This window comes from Doryrhamphus excisus, chromosome 12, assembly GCF_030265055.1.
Source record: "Doryrhamphus excisus isolate RoL2022-K1 chromosome 12, RoL_Dexc_1.0, whole genome shotgun sequence".
NCBI classification, from domain to species: Eukaryota; Metazoa; Chordata; class Actinopteri; order Syngnathiformes; family Syngnathidae; genus Doryrhamphus; species Doryrhamphus excisus.
Genome location: NC_080477.1, coordinates 15,214,324 through 15,232,484, shown reverse-complemented (window position 1 = coordinate 15,232,484; position 18,161 = coordinate 15,214,324). Strand labels below are relative to the sequence as shown.

Sequence of the window (18,161 nt, the reverse complement as noted above, 5' to 3'; positions counted from 1 at the left end):
ACCAGTATGGTACATACAAATAAATTTTTTAAATAATCAGACAAAGGTCTGTTTTTCAATTTGTCTGACTATAACCTTAAATTTGAACTATTATATGACTGACTGGACATAATTAAAAGGTGCCAAGATAACTTCGGTTATGTTATTTTTGTATCTTTTGTATCTGTATCTGTAACCATGAAAGGACACAACCTTTAGCAGAGAACTCAAAATACGCAGCAGAAAATCCTTAGTGGAGGTAATAATCGTATAGGAGTGTAGAAGCAGTACAAGATTAAAATATGTGCTGGTGATGTCTCATCTGAGATGTGAAAGGTCGGGATCTTAACTTTTGTTTGCGGTTCATTAGAATAGACATTCCTGCAGAGGGCAGCAAAGATGTTTGAGTGACAGGAGGTTGAATAACAGCAACAGAAACTGCAGAGGGAAGGTCACCTCATTGAGACAGAAGATCCCTATGGTGGCAGACGGGACAAACGCTCCAAACACAGCAATGATCCAAAATGAAAAACACACACGACACAAAACACATGCAACCAGAAAATACTGTAAACATGAATGCCGCTTAGCCTCACAAGGTTCAGGGGGTATGCTGGAACCTATCCCAGCTGATTTTGGGCGAGAGGTGGCATACACCCCGGACTGGTCACCAGTCAATCACAGGGCACATATAGACAAACAACTATTCACACTCCAATTCATTCCTATGGACATTTAGAGTGGCCATAAATGTTGTGAAGTTAATAAACTTAGCTTGGAACGCTCATTTTATCATCTGTTTTGATAATAAAAATATATTCAGAATAAAATAATATGCAGAATGCTGGTGCCAGCAACTCATACAATGGTTTGTACAAATGAATAAACAAATATATCAGGTTCTTGATCGTATTCCAATTCAGGCAAGGCGTGAAAAAAAATCCCCTGGAGGGGCATCACAGAAAATAGAGAGCCAATATATGACAGCATTTTTTTTCTTTGAGTGCCTTAAAAGGAAATTGTATAAAATAATTTCAAAGATGTAAAAGGAAAGTACAATAGGTGGAGCCATAGCGTAAACAGCCTCCCTCTGTACTTTTTGTTCCCCTCTATAAGGAACAATAGAAAGCCAGAGAGGAAAACTACTGTCCTTGGATTCTAAAAAAGTAACACACACACACTTCCGTTTGTCTTAAACAGGCAGGATGTTTTTGTCCTCCCAGAGTAGATTAGCTGCTTTAGTGGTGGGTCCCATTGAGTCACCTTTGTTCATGTAGAAACCCCTCACCTGTCTGGCTGGCATCCATTTCAAAACAAAGAAATTTAAGCTAACTGTCCAAAAATGTGTTTAAAACTCAGATTTCCTGGCACTGAAAGACAGTATTGATTAAAAGTCTCTCTTGTGCAAAAGTTTTATAAATGGCTACTATGGCACTCAATGGCCACATTGTCCTGCTGTGTGCGTGCGTGTGTTGAGGGAGTTATTCTGTCTACAGGCTCCTAAACTTGACTGATGCTTGCTGGAGGAAAGTGTCCAACCAGACCTACAATTGTAGATATGTGTGTGTGTGTCTAGTACATTTTAGTGTGCAAAAAAGACCACAATCGCAGGTTGTCGTTGGGCGCTGGAAGCATTCCTCAACATTTACAGTCTTTTTTTGGTCAACTTGGCTCTCATTTGTGAAACTGTGCCCTCACGTTGCACACAAACTTCAACACACACGCACATACACATACCAGCACGGGCAGACTTACAGTCTAAATAGCAGCTGGGAACAAAAATAGCTGACTTACCATACTGTGTTTTTACAGAATCAAGCTGCATTCCTGCTATCTTCATGCAATGTTCACACATTTTAGAGAGGGTTCTTAAATCTATACACTCATACCTCCTTTGTAGCACCTGACCTTTTCGCTTCTCGTCGCCCTGTAAACAAGAAATAACACCTTTAAACTTTTAAACTATAAACTCTTATTCTTATAACTCATTGCTCACCAGCATTTTATGCTGCAGGGGCTCAAAATGGCCGTTAGCTAGCAAGCTAGCGAATTAGCGAGCTAACTAGCTAGCGAATTAGCGAGCTAACAAGCTAACCATTAGCCTTGAATTTATTACTCTAAACGTAACCCTTTTCAGCGCCAGAGTTTTTAAATGAAAATATTCAGTTTTTACATTACTATTTCAAAAGGTTACAGCTTGAAAAAGGCATACTGGAAAGAAAAAAAATATCAGTATTACTCAGTTTGTGATGGGAGTAATTTCATCTAATCTAAGTAATCTAATTTGCATATTATGACATCACTAAACTCCAAATTTGTCAGATTCCCCATCTCTACATACCCAACAGATTCATCAAAATGTCAGATCCACTTGTGATACTCTTCCTTGTCTCTCAAGTAAACCCAGCCATTTACTGTAATTTACATTGGGATCTTGAATGCCGCTGCTGCTATGATATAATAATTGTATCTATCAGTTTTTCTGTTGTGAATTATCCCGCGGGATCTATCACATATGCGGCTATTTACATTTTTTTTTACATTCCTGTTAGTCCCTACAATTTGGTGTTTTGACCACCCGTGCTGAAGCCCCCATGTAACCTACTGCCACCCCGAACACGGTGAATAGTACTATATGCTGCTTATGTACTGTGTTGGCAAGCGGACTCACTGCCTCCATGCACACAGAGGGTCAAAGTCTATAAACGTCTAGAAATGTTGCTCAGATTGACGTTACAGATGTCCACCATGTCCTGGTGTAAAGCATTAACTACATGAGGCACCATATTTGCAGAAATGGCTTGTTAAATTCAGCAATGTTACCACTTCCACACGAAATAGGCACATGTGTCAGGCTGGCTTCATGACTTCATGCAGCGTTAAGGTAATGTAATGTAATGTAATGTCATTACTGTCGCAGAGTGACAAGAATACTACATATCAATTATATTTCAATATGTTTTGACTAATAATCGACCATAGTGTACCACGAAACAGTGATAATTAATTTTGGAAAAAAACATGATATAGCGATGGATGTTTTTTGGAGACTGAGACTGACTACCCTGACTACAATGCTGTTATGGAAATGGGGGTTCAGAACATTCGGAGCAAGACTTCATCTGAACGTGGTTTAAGAGCATTAGGAGAATCCCTCTTCCGTATACCCTAGATATGACACACACACACACACACACACACACACAGTATAAGATGTCTATGTCAGCTGTTGCTGGCAGGATGGAGCAACATGTCAGCTCCAGACACTTCCCATGCGTATTCATGAGTGTGTCATGAAACTATACCTTGCTTCCTTTCTTCCTCACTGCTTCCTCTTCATTTTGTCCTCAAGTGTTGTCATTCCTTATGGAGGCTTTTGTCTGGTCTCATTGTCTCACTTCCTGTCATTGTTGTGTAAGGATGAGCATTGTGTTCAGCCAGCCACGCATATTTATTTCTCACAGCAAACCCAGCAACAAATAAAGTGCCGGGAACAGACAGTGAACATAGTTGTTTACTACATGTGTGGGCTTGAACCGATGACACAGTCCAGTTTTTAAACCAAGAAGTCTGAGTGGAGTTGCGTGGTAGCTACATTTTCACTAATGAGGGCTATAACATCGGTTTCGCTGGTTTCTTATTGTAAAAAAAGAAGACAAGAAAAACTAAAACTTAAGAAAAAAATCAAAATTTTATGACAATAAAGTGGTAATAGAGAATGTTTTTGGTTAAAAACGGCCTATATATAGGCAACAGATATGCATATTTAAGCAAATGTTAGTTTTTTTGTGCTTAAATTAAAGATATTTCAGGCATAAAAATATAACGGATTCAAAGGACACATTTAAAGACAATCAAATGTAGTAGACCTGATCACCAGAACAATAAATATAAATTTAATTTAAATTATTTCACAAAAGGCCCAATAAAAACAAGGGCTACTGCGGCTGGAACCGACGCCTAGCTAAACACTACACTGAACCCTTGACATCACTTCCTGCTCGCCCACCATTCAGCTCCTCTTGGAAACATATTTACGTCAACACACATCTTAAATGGCATATTTATTCTTATTATGTCCACTACACTGCGATTGGTGACTCGCGACCAGTCCAGGGTGTACCCAGCCTCTCTCCCAAAGTCAGCTGGGATAGGCTCCAGCACACGCCGCCACCCTAATGAGGATAAGCAGTATAGAAAATGGATGGATGTCCACTATATTGGGTAATATGAGTGTAACGCTAACTGTAGGGGTGTTAGTTCATGTCTATAGGGCTCTAATAATGTCAAAACATGTCTTTAGGAGGTTTTCTATGCTCCAGGTACGTATTTGATTTAAAAATAAGGAATCCTACTTCATGGAAATTCACTCATCATGGTCTGGTCTGGAACCAAAATACAACACCATATTATGTCAAATTCTGCCTTTTTGGAAAAAAATGACTTAATTGTCATAGTAGCTTGACTTTATTCTTGTAAGGTTATGATTAAGATTTAGATTTTTTGTTCTATTTTTCATCTTAGTCCTGTCACTCCTTTGTACAACAAACAACTGTTGTGAAATGATCTGTCAAATTCAAATCGTCACAATAGGAGTGGATGATTTAATTTCTAGTTAAATAGTGGGTATTCAATAAAAAACATTCCTCCCTTTTTGAACTCATGTCTGCTGGTAGGAGTACATACAGTACACACAGAGAGAGAGACATAACAAGCAGATGTTTGATGCTCTGCTATAAGATTATATCACTTGGCCTTTTATTCACTGTCTCGTTCTCTCATGTGTTCGCTGTCACAGATCTACGCTGTACTGCTGTAGAGTACTGTACCTGTACCTCCATCTTAAAAATGGAGAGCCAATCTTATTATGAACCACAAGCACGGAAAAGAAAATGAATACGCTGGTAGGATATTCAACTGTTCACAAGTTAAAATGACATGACATTACATTTAAAGGTACGTTTTTCTTCTCTTCTCCTCCTCTTTAGTGTCATAATAATGATTTAACGGTCCACACTACGAAAATGTCGGTGTCATTGTTGGTACTTTGTTGCACACATTCACAGCTTTTACACCAAGGAACATTCAGCGTTGCTATTGAGACAATTTGGTTACTTAGTGAAATGTGACCAACATGCGTTTATTGTGCCATTGAAAGAGCAGCTGTTCCACGGTCACATGTCACCATGGAACACACAATCCACTGTTTTGTTTTTGACTTTGCAGCTCCATCAGTAACACCATAAATAGAAACTTGGTTTGGAAATTGATTGTTTTGCATGTTTGTTAAAGATCTTGTGATTGGGGGGAAATGCCACTCCACTCCACTTCACCACTCGTCTTCTACATCGTCTTGTGATCCCAAAACAGCATCCGCAGTGATGCCCAAACCAGCTCTGAGATCTATAGGGAGTCTTGGAGATGCTGCTAACTTGTGGCTAAAACTACAGTTACCATGATGCTTAGAGTGCAGCTTCAGGAAGTCTTACTCAGAGATTGTGATTTGATCTGACAAATCTTAAGTAAGTTGGATCAAGTTTAGAATTACTACAGTTTCTATTTGGACTGCTCCGTCTGTAAACCGTCACTATTGTAACACTATTGTAACACTATTGTAACAATTGTATTGTATTTGATTTTAGCATAGGTTAGTTAGTCATGCTGGGGACAAACTGGAGTGCATGGATCATATAAAGGCGACGGTGTTGTGATACACTGTGCACACATTACGCCACAACTGTGAATTTTTTTCTTGTCTTTTAACATTTTTGAGTTGTAATGGTATGACAATAGAATAATAATATTATGTGGGAAATGTTGTAATGGTTCAATAAGAAAGATTTTTCTTTTTAATGTATGTCAAAATTCCTGCACAAACCCAACTAGACCAGTCAGGCACCACCACTGTCTCTTTCTCAAAAGACCTGCCCGATATTAAAGAGCTAATATTGTTAAATATAATAAAATACTATTCTGAAAACAAACTATGCCATAAAATTGCTGTCAAAACACTGCCGACTACTCCGTTCACACAAATGTGTTTCATTTGAGGTCAGCTGCGTGGCGTCATTTCTGCTCTTTTTTTTCTCTTACCACAGCTGCGTCCATTCGCTGAACTTTTATCTTCTCCTCTGAGCACACATGAAGAAAGGCAGATCCAATCAGATATGGACCCGAGGAGGAAAGACACACTAACACTATTCTCTTCTTCTCTCTGCTTGCTCAAAATGTGTTTTCATCAAAGCATCACATATCCTGTTTACTAAAGCTTTCTTCTTTTCTGGCTGCTCATCTGTATTCAATAATTGTGTTAAGTTGTATTAAGTCCCTATAGGCTGAGATATTGTCACAGCAACTAAGCTGACAGCATGACAAGACAGCAATAAACAATGAACAGGAAAACAAATGAATAAAGGACTAAATCCACAAAAACCAGACTGACTGAACAGGGCAAAGGGGTAGCTAAATCCTGCTCCCTTGTCTCCCTTGAGTTTTTGCTTTGACCAAAGCCACTTAGTCTGCTGATACTTGTCAGCTGCTTCAGGAGTCCACAAGTCATCCATACTTTGTATACGTCGTCAGTTTGAAGGCCCCTCTAAACTCTGGTGTCCAACATTGAGTTTGAGGATTGCCGCCATGACTGGCACCAGCCACCTTGTGACCTCAGCTCTGCCTCAACACTGGGGACACAGAATATGACCTATCCTGACTCAATATCCTCGGCGTGCAGGCAAAGCTCTGTAAGTTGGAGACTTGATGAATGGGAGACTGCGTCAAATGCCAGTCTCAGTGCCAATCATCCTCACCCGCCATCTATTCTAACTCATCATCAGGTGGTGGTGATCATTTTATAACTTAGGCTACGTCTTCATCTATCTGTCCAAAACATGATAGCAAACATGATACGTCGCCAAAGGTTGGCACTTATGGACATCCTTATGGCCGAACCTGGTGTGTTTACTATGAACAAATTGTGGTTACCACAGAGGCCAGTAAGCTCACTACATGGATATAGATCAGGGTGGCTGTTATTGCCACCAGGGGCAGTGAAGTCTCCATGTAGAACTATGAAGGCACCAGTGAGGATGCACTCATGCATCCCACTGATGGACCACAAAAAGACCGCATACTCTCAGCTTGCATTGTGCATATGGACAAACGCCAGTCAAAAACCATTTCATGTCACCATCTCTCTGTGACGGCAAGTCCAGAGTAGAACAAGTTCAAGCCCCTCTCGTAGAGTCTGACTAGGTCTAATTGAAACTTCTCAATCAATGTTGAGTGAGCTGAGGCTCCTTCCTCATTAAGGGGTGACAAGAGCCAGGTTCTCAGCGAGAAAAGGGTGGATTGCATATTTCCACTTGGGAGTGAGGTCTTGAAGAGAGAGCTGAGCCTGAAGGCAAACTCTCAATTTACCAGTCCACATTGCTACTCTCACCTAGTCACAAGCTTAGGGTCATGTCATGAGGTAGAGCAAGATAAGTTGATGAGATGAGTTTACTTCGTAGGTTCGACTGGACTCACCCTAAGAGATAGGGTCAGAACTCATCTCGGAGGAGCTCTGAGTAGAGCCACTGACCTTCACATTGAGAGGAGCCAGTTGACTTACAGTACATCTAGTCCAGGAGCCACCTGCACCCCTCCCTAGTGAGGTGTTCCAAGCATGCACAGCTGAGGGGCTCAGGGAAAGACCTAGGACACCCTGAAGAGATCATGTCCACAGCTGGCCTGGGAACGGCTTAGTGGCCCCTCAGTGGAACTGAAAGAGGTGGAAATGAAATGAATGAATGGTGAGTAAACGTTTGTGCTTTAGAGCCATATTTCTCCAAAAAAGTCTGAATTGTATAACTTGGGGGGAAGTTTGACTTGTGTATTTTTCATATTCAAACTAAACTTAACCAACAAGACATCAGCTCATTGAGCCTCCAAACCTTCTGTTGTTTTTTTGTTGACAGATTTAATAATTCCAGAAATACCTCTAAAGCAAGTATTCCTCCGCAAAGACAGTTTCTATTCCCATTCCATACGTTGAGCTTTCTTTTGGGGTTTTCCTGAGACATTGGTGGTTCACTGGTAGAATTCAGGAGACCCATGTCCAGTTCTGTCTTTTTGCTTGTGAATTTCTATCATCTATGACAGATAATTCTGAACTGGGTCGTTGAACTGGTATGTTTAGGTAAACTGTTCTTGCACTCTTGTTTTCTGCATGTGGTCAATGAAGTGGATCTCCACACTGACACTGTCTGTAGTGTTACAGTATGTGCTGCACTTATACGTGCTTAAGTAAACACAGTGGTCAGCTGTCTTTAGTCATCCACATAGTGGGGGGGATGTGTTGGAAGAGACGTCACAATGTTTCTCCAACTGAGTAAATGTCACATGACATGCTGTGTGAAATTTGAAGACACATGCAAAACCCGTATGAGATCACACAAATAAGCAAAACCCACTCAGTCAGAAGGTGACAGTGAACAAGATATTGATGTGATGGTTTCTAGAAAGGGAGGAGTTTGACGGGAAGATCATAGGGAGGGAACACTGATAAGGGGAAAATATTTGGGAAGAAATACTTTCACTTCCTCGATATATACAGGACAGTATATACGTCAACATTTCATGTTTTCATTCTACACACAGGCGACAAACACACACAGTTTTCTGTATGCATTCTGTGCATCTGTTTTTTATTGAGGAAACAATTCAAAACAACAACTCCATTGTTTTCAAATATTTGGGTAAAACACATTCCCCCCAGTTTGGAGTCCAAAATAACTATTTTTCATCGATTTTTTTCAATAAGTCTCTCCACAATAGTGTACTTAATGTAGGTATTACTGATGCAGTTAGACAGTTTAAATGTGCTTTTAGTTGATGTTGTTTTTTTGTGTCTGTAGCTTTAATGCAAATTAGCTGTGTTTGTCCACAGCTAACCTGTTTACGATCTTCTAAATATGTTTTTTGTAACAACAACCCTATTGCCACCTTTGCACTGATATTACCCAATATAGGAGAGTAAATAAGCCATTTAAGACATAAATAAGACTCATGCTAGTGTATGCTGCTATAAATGTGCTCCCTAGGGGAAGTGAGTGGCGGGTTGCGGGTAGTGGTGGGTAGCCCTTTGTTTTTATCAGGGATTATTATGCACTTTGTGAGATAATTCAAACATGCAATAAAGTCTAAAGCCCGCCGATCAAGTCTCGTGCTTGTGTGCCTCACTGAACTACTTAATTACTGACACCTAGTGGCCAGTGTAGAGTACTACATATCATACCAGTGTCTTTGAATGTGTCTTATGAATGCCTTATATTTGCATTGTACTTCATTTAGCCATTTTTATACTGTATTGAAAATGCTTCAAAATGCCTTTTTTTTAACAATAGACAGTATTCAACTACATTGTGCTGTATTGGAGTTGATTAAGAAAAATAACTTGTAACTTTGTTATTTGTATAACATTTCCATGTATGTATAACTATCCTGCTAAGAAGACACAGGGTGGAAAGTTCCAGCTGAACATCTTATCTACAAAGCAGAGAGGCCAGCTTGGTTTCCCAGACAGAATTCATTCGGAACACGTTGCCACACTACATCCAAGCAGGAACAGAGACAAGCGACTCAGCAAGTGTCACATGACATTCTTCAAAATAAAGCTCTTGCATAACTTGATGAGGGCCCTTGCTGGCAGCGGTCAGTGTGTTTACTCGAGCTGTTTGAGGGTTGGCTGACATTCTGTGGTTGTGTGTGTATTTGTGTTTGCACCCCCCCAAAACATGGCTCCCATTTTAGCGATCTCGCTTGATACGCATCGGCTGAGCATGATGTTGTTGCTGTGCTTGGTTATCACTAAGCCAAACTTAAATGTTACCTAACTCACTGTTGTTTTAATGTAGTAGTGCTATGTCTAAGGTATTAAAAAACTAAATAGTAGTACACCTATTGGACGCAGGATTACGCAAAATATTAAAAAACACACAAAACTTTCTAGCGGGGTGGAGCATGGTCTAAGGAAGAAGTCATTAGATTATTTTCACCATTCGAGTCACTGTACACCACCCAGATATATAATTTAATGGAACCACCCATTATATCGTCATCCTCCATTCTAGTTACTAAATACATAATATCAGAATATTCGATGGACATGACTCACCCCGGTCGATATTCTCCTGATATGTTGTTGTCTTGACTCGTAGAAGTAATTCCACTTTGTCGTACTGTTGCCAACTTTTCAGTGACAAAAGTAGCTTATAGCTGTCCTAGAAGTCGCTACATGATGTCATCGTCTAATTTGCATATCAGTTTCTTGTAAAATGCTGCAGGAAAAAAGCATAACCTTATGAGAGACAAAAAAAGTGAGTAAAACAACTTAATTACCTTCAGAAGTACAAATAAACGTGGTTTTTGGTTTGTTGTGCAATCATTTGTCTGATAATGATGTCTGATAATTAGCGGTACTTATTATTATTGGACCGATATCAGCATAAAAATGTGATATCGTTGATATCCGTATCAGATTTTTTCCCAATCATGAAATCAATATTTGAAAAATGCTGTATACAACACAACACATTCATTCCACCACAGCAGATATGTCATGTTACACATATCGGTATCGGAAAGTCAGAATTGGACAATATCGGTGTATACATTTTCGGCAAAAAAGCCAATATCGTACATCCATAACTGTAATATTTTATCTCGACCAGTGCTTCTCAAAAGTTCTCCCATCACACGTTGGCAACTGAGAACCTTTATAAACTAGCACAACTGAACAGTGAATAACAATTTATGCTGTGTTTGTTCTATGGCTCATATTACCATATCAAATAACGCCTTTTATCGCCAAATAACACTTTGCAAGTACATTCATATTTTCTGCTGCAAGTCATTACTGTAAATCCTGATGATGAAGAGCCTTCTCCGGTGTGAAGAAGTACAGAGGCCTCTTAGTTATAAATCCTGCAGAGTGTGGTCTCGCATGACGCAGACACGCATCCTGGTGATAAATTTAAGCACACACACACTGCCACGCCTATCACTGTAAACAAAGAATGTATTATAGCAAATGTGCTTTATTTCTCAAAGTATAAAACCTTTGTACAAAAAAATCATCTTTGATTCGAGTTCATTTAAAATTAATGCAGGGACAATTGAAACACACATATAATATATGGATCTGCATGAAATAAACGGCTGATAAATAAGCTTATAAAGAAGATGCAATATATTTGTTTTCATGGTAGTAACTATATCGGGATACTTCCTACTCCTTAAAACCATAAACACAAACTGACTAACTCAAATGTCAACGAACAAGAGGGTCTGTGTGACCTTTGGCCTACTTTTTCATACACCATTAGGCTGCTGGAGACAACACAAACTGCAAGACAGGCCTCTTTGTGAATACTTTCCCTGCTAACAAACAATGCACTTGCTATCAGAATGGACACAGTGGATCCATTCAATCACTGGCAGCTGGAACATTTGTATGGCTAGAAAAAAAAAGAAGCTCCATCACCATCACAGCTTTACAGGCAGACACACACATAAAAATATTGATCTATATCTTGTGGCCAAGCTGGTGGATTAGTGTCAAAAGACACCATAATAGGGTGCCTTTTGTTATTGCTGACATACAAGTGTGACTGAGTAAATCTTGGGTTTGTAACAATGGGTTTAAACAATACAGTACTCCTTTCAAAGTGTGAGGCTCAGGCACAGCAAAAAGAAAATAAAAAAACATGTTTAAGTTAACCTCAGCATGTTAATGGAGTAAGTAAGGCTGATTTATGTCCTCTTGAGGGGATGCACTCTTCCTTATAATGAGTGCAAAATAACACAACCATCTATCTAAAAAAGAAAGAGCAGAATTACAGAATGATGACTGTAGCATCTTTTTGTATCCTCATCTATCCTGGCATTGACACGAGTCATGGGATAACTGCCTTTTCTGGAAATGCAATGACCTTTTCAAGAATACAACTACAACCCCAAGGTTGTGATGAATACTAGAAAATGTGTTAAAAAAAACATGTTGATGATGCAGTTAGGCAGTGTCAGGGTCGCCCACACCCTCTGATGTTGACACAAAGGCCCATTCAGTGTCAAAGACCTTGCAGAAAAGATACAATTCATGAGGGTTTTGCTCTGACTTTGTTACAACAATGTACAGAAAAGGGTGTGGCTCACTTTGTGTTTCCTTTTTTTTGGTCCTGCAAATTTACAAAACATGGAGAAGGTGATTAAAGTATAGACACACACATCTTCATTATTCACTGAGTTTGGGGAAGGCACTAATCTGTTCCCAAAAGGGCAACCAAAAACCACCCCTTAACTGTGTTTTCAATTCCTGTAGTTGGTGTGAGCAGTGTTGGGCAGGTTGTTTCCCGAAAATGTTTTATAATGATTCCTTCATAAATGTAATTACTTACCAGGGAAAGTAATTACTGTATTGTGTAAAAACCTTCAATTGTCTGGCGTGTCCCATTGAGAGCATACCATGAAATTTTACTCTACTTTTAGCCTGCATGTGTTTTGTGTCCATGTTTGGAGTTCTGATGTCTGTGGGTGCACCTCCAGTGAGTGCTTGTGTGGGTGTGGAGAAGACGTTGGCGATGTACAGTACGGTGTTGGAACTGAGCACCGCTGTAACACCGATGTGTTAAGGTTAGACTTAAGTTTAATATGAGTGGTACACTGGTAATAACCCAATACTTGTGTCCAATTCAGCCCTTATACTTGAGTGAATTCTTCATTTGCGTGTGCCCGAAGCCTCAACAATCAGCACCCGGCGACTGAAAAATCATGTTGATCTTGCGATAAGCAAAAAGTCAAACAGCAAAATGGATGGAAATCAGGGTCATAGCGCACGCCAACAAGCAGGAGCTTTGCTGTTATCTTGACTAGACGTCATTGTGTGCAGATGAGGGTGCAGATATCGTTTCCTCATACACAATAAGACTGATTCATCTCACAGGTGACTACATGAACAAGTGAAGAGACTACTGCAGTGGTGTAGAATATGTGACAACGGCAGTAGTGTTAGATACACATGTACGTCTGCCTCTGCTACGTCCGCATCTTCTGTAAAAAAAAAAAAAGTCAAAAATAGTCTTAACTGCTAATGTGGCGAACACACATTTTCTCCAAATTAAATGGGTGATGAATTCTCACCTTCTCCTCATCTACTTCTGAGTCTAAACTTAAATGGAGTACAGATCACATGATTGCAACATTGTGCCGGTGGATATGTGACTATCTGCAAACTTTGCCTCCAATGAACAAGCAGCATATCATGCAATCTCTTGATTTGGACAAAGCAAATCCCAAGTAATTAATATTTCAATTCAAAGTGGGATGGTAATAGCTGTGCTGGGTACTTATATGGTATGTAAAATATTACTGGCTTGCTGTCTGTGGAGTTTTTATTGCGTGTGACTGCTAAATCACTTGCCATAGGGCCAAATAAAATTGCCAGCAATTTCATAAAGAACATGAGAAACACTTAAATTTGATCTCACCAGGATGTATACAGGAAGTTAGTATCAACAATAAATTCCATCCATTCGTCATTTATAACAATTTTACATTTTTTCTGTGAGTAAATCAAGTTTTTGTTCATATTGTTTGTCTATGGGAAAATTGTCTTGTTTTTTCACAATATATGAAAACACAAATGGTGCTAACTCCTCTCTTGGTAACGTAATCCATTCCTATCCCACTGTAATTTGATAGTCCTGTCCAATTAGTGGACAGCATAGTATCGAGCTCCACCCTATTCCATCTAATTGTAGTTACCAGTACCAGTGCAACCAGTATCCTAAAGAAAGCTGGACGGGATTTTGGGAAACGTTCCAATTGAAATGCAGAAAAATGTGTACCGTACTGAACTGAACCATACTGCCTGGTGGAAATGAGGCTTTCTTGCCCAACCTCTCTTTGGACTGAATGAAACCTCAAGTAAAACAACAGAAAGAGAAGATGAAGTCCTGTCAGCTCACACTCTTCCAACATAGATTCAACATGTTTTACTTCCTAGTGAAAATATCAGTCTTCTAGCTTCTTTGCTTCTTGTTCTTGTTTTGATTGGAGTTATGTGGTAAATGTGCTGTAAGACAAATATATCTTTGGTTTCAAACAAGAAGAGGTTCTACCCAACATCCCTCTCCTTTAGACCAGGCCAGGTTGCAGACAAAGTGTCAGAGGACCCAAAGTCCATCCTTTATGTCACACAGCAGTACCTTTTCCACCACGACTTGGATAAACTCTTCATTTTGTCAGGCGTCTGCCTTTTCTTTGCTCTACGCTTCTGTTTCCCTCTCAAGTGCTTCTGGGAGCTGAGGTTCTGCAGGCTGGCTAGGATGGCCGTGTCGAACACTTCTTTCAGGTTCTTCTGTGTTAAGGACGAGCACTCCACGTATGCCACAGCGCCAATCTCAGCCGCACAGTCCCTGGCATCCGCTGGGTCCACTGGCCTCTCCCTGTACTTAGCCAGGTCTATTAGAATCTGTAGAGTGAACAACACATTTGTCATATCATCTCTATTAACAGATGCCTGTCACGATTCTCGATCATCCAGATGAATTGAATCGATTGGATTGTTCAGGTTGTCCGAGAAGACGTTTCGGCTCTCATCTGAGCAATCTTCATCAGTTCATGCTCACAGTCAGGGGAAAGAGGATTTGAATCTCTGGACATTTTTGTGTTGAGTTTGCATGTTCTCACTGACTCCTCTACAGATACTCTGGCTTCTTCCCACATCCCAAATGGTTAGGCTAATTGTAGACTCTAAATTGTCAATAGTGACCTGTGGTAGGCTCCAGCTCTACCAGACAAGCTGTATAGAAAATGGTCGAATGTGGTGGGAAATCACTTAATTGCTCATTAATTTCCCTCATAGTCCACCAAGAAAATATTCCTATTTCTAACCCCAACACATCAACTAATAAGTCCAATAACTGGTGTCAAATGAATAAAGTTGTTCAGACCTTGACATCTTCTCTGAGATCGCACTGAGTCCCAACAAGGACTAGTGGTGCGAAGGGGGCGTGCCTCCGTATTTCCGCAACCCACTTCTCCGGGACATTCTGGAAGGAGACGGGACTGACCACACTGAAGCACAGCAGGAAGACGTCAGCGCTGGTGTAACAGAGCGGACGCAGCCTGTCAAACTCATCCTGGGGAGACACCCAGACAGCATCAATGAGATGTGGGAGTGGGGGAGTTCTTTGTTGGAGTGTTTTGACAAGGACAGGAAGAGGAGATGAGCACAACATTTGGGATTTGAGAAAGAGGAGTGGTCAATTGCTAATCTATTTATTGACATTCATTGTCTTTGTCCTCTGTGTCTATTCAGTCCACACATTCGATACCACTGATAAGTGAGGGTAATGACTATTAGCGCAACTCCTCTTTGAGCTAATCACAGTGAATACTTGGCTCGCTGCTATGCTATTTGATACTTGAAGTCAGGAAAACAGCTGCAAATGTGAGTCCAGAGAATTACTTCCTGGCAAAAAGCACACACATCATCATCATCATCTTGTTTCCTGAGTAAAGCCCCAAATCTTAAATTTTAAACTGATATGAGAACATCTAAGACATCTGTAGTATGTTGAATTACTTGAATGGGCTCAGCAAACAAAGCAAAGACAGATATGTGATTTCCTCTCGGAGACATTACAATCAAAGCTACAGGAAGTATTGTAGAATGTGTGTGTGTGTTTTGAGTTTGCCTACCTGCCCAGCTGTGTCACAGAGCTGAAGTTTGACTGGCTGCCCGTCCACTGATACCACCGCTAAAACACACGCAAACACACACACACTGAAAAAACATCTAAAAACAATTTGCACTACTGGTTTGTAAGCAGCTTGTCAGGAAATAATCAAAAGGAGAGAGAGCCTTATTGCCTTTGACCAGGAGGTCACAACAGTGTGAATGTCTGACAGAAAAATGACAGTAAAGCCAGCTAATGAACAAGTTTAAATGCAGTTTTCAATAAATTTATTTTTCTTGCTTCCGTTTCCTCTTTATGCATTTTATTGCTCAACATTCAATCCTAAAGCCACGTTTCCACTTGTCGAGAGTCATTTCATGCCAATGCGTAACATTTTCGGTCATGAACTGCATGCCAAGTGCATAATTTATACATAAACAGAAAACTAAAAACATAAATGACACGTATTGCCATAGCAAATTGCAGGACAATGCAGAGGCAAAATGCATGTAAATATAAACACTGCTAAACCCATGCAAAATTAAAATATTCATAAATACTAATTTTAACCCGGTCTTAAACCACCAAAGTGAACTTAAAATAATAAAATATACACAGACATGCTAAATGTCTAAAATTATCCCAAAAGAGGATGCTTTAAATTGGTAACTGTATTTTCACAAAGTGTTTTGTGCACTGCAGTTAATTATTTGTTTACAATTTAAGTTACGTTATATTGTAGGGCTCTCCAGTCAGTGAGGAAGAGGTAGCTCTTTATTCGGGAACTACAAGGGAACTCACAATGAGCCTGTCAACCCATCGTAAATCACAGAAGGTCATTACTCAACATAACAGTCTGACTCACAGTGTCACTAAAGAAAGAAAACTCAAATTATCACACAGCAACTTAACATGCAGCAGGTTAATAAATAGACGAGACAACTACCACTACTAGTGGAGAATAATAAACAACTTTGTTAACTGCAAACACGTAACTTTAGCAGCTATTTACAAAACAGTCTGGCAAAGCATGCTGGTAAACAGGAAGGGCTACCAGCGATGCCACAATATACGTATCCACTAATCCTGTGTTTATTGAGGTTAATTGGTTCCAGACCCCACGCTGGTATGTGACTTTCCACAAACTAGGATTCCTTATTTTTTAATTAAATATTTTCATTGTTAACGTGTAGAAAACCTGTTTATGATTTTCTTTTTTAACATAAATTTTCATTTTTCAACGATAGTCACCTTACACCCATATTGCCCAACATAGTAAGACATAAATCAGACTTGTGCTTGTGTGTGTTGCAATAAATGTGTTCCCTGGAGGAGCAGAGTAGGTGGTGGACAGGAAGTGACAACAGGAGTTCAGATTTGAGTTTCATCTTGTTGTTTCTTACATATTTTTACTAGGTATACTAGATAATGCAAACCTGCAATGAAAGATTGTTGTTCCTGCAATCAAGTCTAGTAATTGTGTCTCACCGAACATTGCAGTGACATTACTGACACCTAGTGACTAGTGTAGAATACTACGTCAGTGAATGAGTTTTGAATGGCTTATATTTATTTGTATTTGACTGGCGTTTCGTCGTTATGTTCTAAGAAACAACTATGCTACTACAGTAGCATTAGTTGGTTCAAAGTAGACAGAGAACTATCATCTTACCCGAGAAGTTGTCAAAAGCAGTGGGGACATATTCTGTAGGATAACCGTTGGTGGTATAGCTGACCACAAGGCTCGTTTTGCCCACAGCTCCGTCCCCCACCAGGACACACTTTACCCGCCTTTCCGCTCCTCCAGCCCCGGGCCGCCTCGTCCTGCCCGTGCCTCCGTCCCGACCACAGAGCCTCCTCGGCGGGACGGGTGGAGCTCCAGACACTGCAGCCGTCTTCGCAGGCATCTGGCACGGGGACGACGGGGACATGGAGCCGCCCTCTAAGGAAGGCTCAGTCCCTGCGACGACTGCCACTTTTCGCTTCGTCCATTCTTTCTGTTATCTTCCAGGGACTTCTTTTGGATGGTCCTCTACCTTCCGTGTTTAGGCGGCTAAAACTGAAACTCGGTCGCCAAAAACAACAGCGTGTCCTTTCTAAGCTACATGGCGGCTGTCCCATTGGAAAGAGGGGCCATTCAATGGAAGTGTTGGTCCTGTCCAGAGAGACTCCCAAACTCCCCTTCAAATGACATCATCATGTATGCACGCGCGCGCGCGCGTGTGTGTGTGTGTGTGTATGAGAGAGAGAGAGAGAGAGAGGGTGAGAGATAGATCATTCCCGCCTGTGTTAAGTTCTTTTTAGGTGATTTGTTAAATACAAACTTTTCTAAGCTTTTTGTTTGTTTCACATTTTTCTGAAAGAATAATCAACACTCACATTTTAGTGACAATTTCACACTATAGTCCATCAGCAGTTTAATATATATTAATAATAAGAATGAATTAAAGTATGTTATTATGT

General features: G+C 40.2%; 1 protein-coding gene across 1 annotated transcript; it reads right to left on the bottom strand.

The window, feature by feature from the left end:
- Positions 1-8,633: 8,633 nt before the first annotated feature.
- rhoua (ras homolog family member Ua) lies at positions 8,634-17,907 on the bottom strand. The gene is made up of 4 exons (XM_058088785.1): positions 17,371-17,907; positions 15,721-15,779; positions 14,970-15,158; positions 8,634-14,488 (listed from the first exon to the last, which is right to left on the bottom strand). The coding sequence occupies exons 1-4, from the start codon at positions 17,627-17,629 to the stop codon at positions 14,204-14,206; spliced, it is 792 nt and encodes a 263-aa protein (XP_057944768.1). The 5' UTR covers positions 17,630-17,907; the 3' UTR covers positions 8,634-14,203.
- Between the last annotated feature and the right edge of the window lie 254 nt (positions 17,908-18,161).